Here is a 6,453-nt window from a genome sequence, read left to right as displayed (position 1 = left end):
ATGAAAACTTGATGAGGGGCTGGTCTACAGATCTCTGTGTCAGGAGTTACAGTATAGAGGGTTATTCTGTGGTTAGCGCTATGGGTCAGGGAATGTTGCATACATTTGCTAATAGCACATATTGGACATATATAACCTGCAGGAGGGCCTCTGTGTGTGTGTGTGTGTGTGTGCGCACGTGTTGTGAAACAGGTAATACATTAATGATTTTTGGCAGAATCCTGCAACCAGGTTCATTTATTTATTTAGAATTCATTTATTATTATTCACTTCATTCCACCCATCCCAAGATCTAAGTGCATTACTAAATGTATAAGTACATATTAGCAGAGAGTGCCTACTGATGCCTTCATTCAAATGTTATACAAGAAAACCAGCTGACTGTTCAGACGGGCAGTCTCTTTTTCATGGAAGCCTTTTACCCCTGTAAATATTGTCCTCGCAGTTCAGTTGTAGGTGCAGATCTGTGTGCTAGAGCCTCCACCTACCTGATTGTGGGGGTAATTCATTTTGTACACGCAAATTGGGTGGATGGGCCTCAACCCTTTGAAAATTTACCCCACAATATCTTCTCAACCCCCACACACCATGTCCTAGCCTGGCTTCTTCCCCAGTTACCAGGAGGAAAAAGTCTGGGAGAACAGGTGGGCCTCGTAGATCGTAGTGTGTCCTGAAAGTCAGCATTCAGGCTGTGGTAAATCCAGGAGGCAAGTGCATTGCAGAGCCAAGAAGCTTTCCCTGAGAATACCCTTCTGTGCCCTCTCACACCATTTAAGTCAGGAGAGGGCTGTTAGCTGAAGCACCTCAATTACCACAATAAGCCAGGAGGAGAATGGCAATTTTTAAGGTAGCCAAGACCAAACCATTTAGGAGCATTTTGTGGGCAAGCGGTGACGTTCTGGAATTTGGTCCTTCATAGTATGCATAAAACTCCCCGGCTATTCCTGAGGCATAAACCAATGATAGACACTAATGTTTATTTTGTCGTCTCCCGTGGATTAACCATGCAAACTGCAGTACATATATAGATTCGTGTTATTGCTTGTATTGCAACACGACCGACGAGTCTCAGTCATGGATCAGAGCCCCATTATGCTAGGGGCTGTGCAAACACAGAACATAAGAATGGCCACACTGGATCAGACCAAAGGTCCATCTAGCCCAGTATCCTGTCTTCTGAAGTGGCCGGTGCCAGGTGCCCCAGACAGAATGAAAAGAGCAGGTAATCATCAACTGATCCATCTCCTGTCACTCATTCCCACCTTCTGACAAACAGAGGCTAGGGGTGCCATCCCTGCCCATCCTGGCTAACAGTCATTGATGGACCTATCCTCCATGAACTTATCTAGTTCGTCTTTTTGTTCAAAAAAGGTCCTTCCTCTGAAGAGCTCACATTCTCTCCTCCATTGCTTACTCTATTTCTTATCCTTTAAGATAAGGTCATGTCCTGCTTGTGAGTGGTGAAGTCCCTTTTGCTGGGATAGCCTGACTTTCATCTCCATTTAAAGCTTTGGAATCTTGTAAGAAAACACAACAAACCAAAAGCACAGTGCAAAGGAAAAGAGAACATCAGGCAGTGCAACACCAGGAGAGAAAAGAACGGTTGAACATACTGTAGGCTAGTACATTTATTTCCACAAATGAGACACCAATGACCATCTGGCCGCGCAAATGGTGTGATCCTGTAACCAAGAGAAAGCACATAGGAACAGCATACACCATTTATCTGTTGGGTAGAAGTCTTGTGATATTCCCCTCACCCCCATAAGTGAATCTATCAGCACTGTTAATACTATCCCATTACTAATGCAAATTTGTACTGCATCCTGCAATAGAATAATGGCTATGTTCATTACGCTGTTGGTGATTACATTACAGGGATGCCTAAAGCTTTACAATGACTGGCACTGAGTAGAACACATATTGGATTTAGTGCATTTACTGAATAGAAAAAATTACCTTTAATTGAATTTATGTATGTTCTTTATTCTAATAGCCACCCGCATGTTCACCACTACAGTCTGGGCTTCAGGCTACCATGCAATTTTTCTGTATTATTCTGACAGTCTCTAGCACTTCAATCTCCAAAATCGGTTTGGCCATTAATCTACTTGCTGCTAATGGGATTTCTCCAAAGGACCAAACTACAAGGACCTTTTGGAATCTATAAGTAGTTAAACGTCTTGGAAAACTGCTATGAGTGAATTCAGCAGCATAGATAAAACAGCTGTTTAACATGCTCTGCGTTCTCTGTAGTCCATGAAAACTACAAACAGATCAGGGAGCTGAGAGAAAAAAAGCTTCAGAATTATTAAGTTCTAACACACTTTAAAGCAACAGATCTCAGCTGGTGTAAACTTGTGAAGTCAATGGAGCGACACTGATTTACGTGAGCTGAGAATCTGGCCCATTCTATGACTGGAGTTATGACTTTGGCGTGTTTAAAAACGGTGATTGGCCATCTTCCAAGAACCTAGATATGAATGGTCTGGAACTTGGGGCAATCAAATTCTCACCTTGTTTCAGCATCCACTATTGGCAGGTGAATCCTTCTTTACAATGGGTGAAATCACAGCCTCAGAGTTCAATTCCTTCCTACACGGGCAGTTCAAAAATGCTGATTTGGATCTTGAGCAACTCTTTATTTAAAACATTTAGTCTTTGGTAGCTCTTCTTATTGGAAACCTTATACAGTGCCCGTTGAGATATCTCTGTGCCATTACATAAAGTCTAACAATCAGGGCCGGCTCCAGGCACCAGGCCGGCAAGCAACTGCTTGGGGCGGCCAACGGTGAGGGGTGGTATGTCCGGGTCTTCGGCGGCGGGTCCGTTACTCCCTCTCGGAGCGAAGGACCAGCCACCAAAGACTGAAGCGGTGGCGGTAGAGCTGCAGATTGTGATTGTGGCTTTGGTTGGGTTTTTTTTTGCTGCTTGGGGTGGCAAAAACCCTAGAGCCGGCCCTGCTAACAATGCTCCTATAATGTAGTCGCTCTGCTACTTAAGCCATTCTAAGGGTTGGACTACATTAGAAAAATTGAACTAATGTAACTAAATTGATTTAAAAGTGAACTCCGTGACCTCTCTGAAAGTGAGAGCTTTTTATTGCCTGTTGTTTTCTTATTCTTATCCAACATGCAGATGTCAGCTCTCACTTTCAGAGAGGTCATGGAATTCTGAAGATATTCATCTCTTGACATTTTTCTATAAGCTGTTCCTTAATGGAAGGATCCTTTCCCCCTTGTAGTGTCTGTCTTATCATTCAGGGACCCTAGAAGAACTAGAAATGCAGTCCTCTGATGTGGAAATTGATAATTTGCAAGGTTATTGGATTGGAAGGGCTAGTCCTTACTGGAAACCTTATACGATACCTGTTTAGGGCTCTCAGTGCCATTATATAAAGTCTAACAATGCTACTTAAAACATTCTAAGGCTTGGTCTATATTGGAAAAATTGAACTAATGTAACTAAATTGATTTAAAAGTGATCTAGTTGCACTCATGTGAACCCCTAATGTAGACATGAGAGAGAGTCAGGAGGTTTCTGTTCAAATATTTTTTTTTTGACAGAAGATGCAGTTTCTTCAAAATCTAAAGTTGCAAATTTGCCAAATTTTTTCAATTTTCCACTGAGAAAGTCTAAACAAAAAATTTCATTTCAAGTTGGTTTGACTCATATCAGAATATTTTGGTTTGTCGAACTGAATCAAAATATTTCATTTCAGCTGCATCCTGGGAGATGTAGTCGAGTGAAGGAGCCCAGTCCACTGTGGGTGAATGGGGGCATGAAGCACCCAAACTACAACCACCATGAAGTATTGTGGCAGCTCAGGGGACACAGATTAATGTTGAACAAGATAAAATGAAACATGGTTTGACTTGCTTCAGCAGACAGACAGGAAACATTTTGATTCAGGAAAGTCAAAATGTTTTGTTTTGATCAGAAATGTTGCAGCAAAATATTTCTAAATCAATTATTTTTTTGGAACTTTTCATTTTGCAACCAATTTTGATATTTCAACTTTTTGTCCCTATGTAGGATGCTTTTTTTTTTAAATTGGAATTTCTATAGTACAAAAATTCCAGTTTTTGTCCAGTTCCAGAAGACACGCTTAAACCTTTGCTTAACTCAGTTTAGTTTAATTTGGCAAGTTACTGATGCAAGCTAAACCATTTAAGGAAGAGTCAAACTGGTTTGAGCTGATCTATATTATGAGATTGCCTTGGTTTAACAAGATTCATTCAAAATCAATCTTTAAACTGGGACAATTTTTCTAGTAGAGACAAGGTCTAAGTCTCTGCCTCTATTGCTTTAGCTGGTGAAATCATTCCATTTTGGAGGAACGTTCAACTCCTCAGAGGCATCTAACTCAAATTCTGACATCTGTTTACATTCCATAATGGAAGAATTATAAAAAAGGAAAGTCTGTTTTTCTTATCATAGCTTTCTTACTGAAGGGAGACAGGATGTTTTAATCAGTTTTGGATCTTCCCTGATCCCCTGGATAAGTCATCAGACTAATAAAAATGCCAGTTTCAAAGACACTTTTAAGACATTGAAAGGTGGGGAGCCTTTGATCAAGCATCAGAGCATCATAGCCACCTCACGTGCTATTGCCGAAGCAGAGGCCCTTCTGGGAGGTTTAACACTGCATCGAGCCTGCTATGGTGTCCTCTGCTTCATCATGGAGAGTGGTGCTAAGGGTTCTGAGGTAGTGGTGTCCAGTAAACTCAGAGGCCAGCGAGCCAAGTCGATGAAGTTTGTGGATGGCCTGATGATTCACAGTGGAGACCCTGTAAACTACGATGTCAATACAGCTGTGCACCACGTCCTCCTCAGGCATGGTGTGCTGGGTATTAAAGTAAAGATTGCGTTGCCTTGGGACCCAAGTGGGAAGACTGGACCCCAGAAACCCCTGCCAGACCATGTCAGCATTGTCGAGCCCAAGGAAGAGATCTTACCCACCGCACCCATCTCAGAGCAGAAAGGTGGCAAACCAGAAAAGCCAGCCATGCTTCAGCCAGTTCCCAATGCATAATGGGATTTTTCAACACTTGGAATGAGAAGGTGGACTCTGACCCATGAAAGGATCTGAATAAAATCATAAAAGAGCAGAAGAGAGGTGCTCCAGCAGGGCGAGGGAATGGTTCAGGGCACTGGTGAGCAGCTAGAGAGTTGTTCTTCTCTAAATTACTGGTACAATCCAGCCCAGGTCAGTACTTAATATGCAGTTGCTATCAGCTGGCAGTTTTTATATAACACCCTAGATGTTCTTGGTACCTTACAGGCAAAAAGAAAGACAGTCCCTTCCCCAAGGAGCTTAACAGTCCAAATAAACGAAGAACCCATTCGAATCACAACAGAGGGATGTGGCCTGAGGAAGATGGCTAGCGGAAGGAAGACACTGCTCTTAAGGTGCATCTGCACTGCACGCTTCATATGGCGGTGTGCAGAGTGCCCAGCCCCCCATCGCGGGGATAGATAGCAGTGTCGCTGGTGAGGCGAGTAAAGACACGCCTGAAGGGTGTGGGTATGGAAGAGAGTATGTACATTATATGCTCTCGGCTTGCCCAAGCTATGCCTCCCATCTACGCTGCTATTTTTAGCTATTAGTGTCCCACTGCCTCTCTGCTGCTGGCGCCTTTCCCCACCACAGGAAGAGACTCCCCGAGCATGGAAAGGCTCTGGCAGGGAGGAGGTTGTGGGAAACAGCTTGGGCAGGTTTCCACTGTGAGGCCTTTGCCCGTTGCAGAGAGAGGCTCTGGTAGCTCCCTGCCACTGGAGACTTTCTGCAGTTGCAGGAAAAGGCTCCAGCAGGCAGGAAAGGCTCTTCCAGCTCCATGCTGCTTGGGCATTTCCTCACTACCTCTCCTCTGCCAGAGCGCTTCACTGCCATGTCTAGCTATATACCGCAGTGTGGACACAGCCTGCCGTGTGTAGCTACATGTACCTACACACCCATCACCAGTGGTGTATAGTGTAGACGGAGCTTTAAGGTGCCTGCTCCAAAGTCCACGGGAGTCTTTCCATTTACTTCATTGGGCATTGGCTCAGGCTCAGGGACCCCTCATTTTGAAATCAGTCTCGGGTGCAAAACCCACCTCTCTGTCAAAAAACATTGAGACTCTGAGGTGGCCTGAACTAAAGTATGAGTAGTTTTTTTTTTTCATGAAATGACACTGAGAAGAATATTCCTTATTTTCACACAAACATAACAAAACAAAAACAACCCCCCCCACCTCTCTAATTGCTAAGGCTAAGGGCTGCAAGTGCCTGGAGTCTGGCCTACTCTTTTCCACACAGAGGCAGACCCTTGAGAACAGGGAAGAGGTCCACTAGCAAGGCAGGGTGAGGAAACAATCATGCACAGTTGCTGCCAATGTTGTTCCTACTTTGTGGCTATGTTGCAGACTTACGTTTCCAGGGATTTAAGGAGTGCACTCACCACCAGAGCCC

The 6,453-nt window shown here is 43.8% G+C and overlaps 1 protein-coding gene across 1 annotated transcript; it reads left to right on the top strand.

Moving 5' to 3' along the window:
- Nucleotides 1-4,666: 4,666 nt before the first annotated feature.
- LOC120401858 (40S ribosomal protein S3-like) lies at nt 4,667-5,043 on the top strand. The gene has a single exon (XM_039532080.1). It carries the CDS (start codon nt 4,682-4,684, stop codon nt 5,033-5,035), a length of 354 nt encoding a protein of 117 aa, XP_039388014.1. The 5' UTR covers nt 4,667-4,681; the 3' UTR covers nt 5,036-5,043.
- The last annotated feature ends 1,410 nt before the right edge of the window (nt 5,044-6,453 follow it).

The sequence above is a fragment of the Mauremys reevesii genome, linkage group 3, assembly GCF_016161935.1.
Source record: "Mauremys reevesii isolate NIE-2019 linkage group 3, ASM1616193v1, whole genome shotgun sequence".
Taxonomy (NCBI): Eukaryota; Metazoa; Chordata; order Testudines; family Geoemydidae; genus Mauremys; species Mauremys reevesii.
This window is presented reverse-complemented; position numbering and strand designations above follow the sequence as displayed.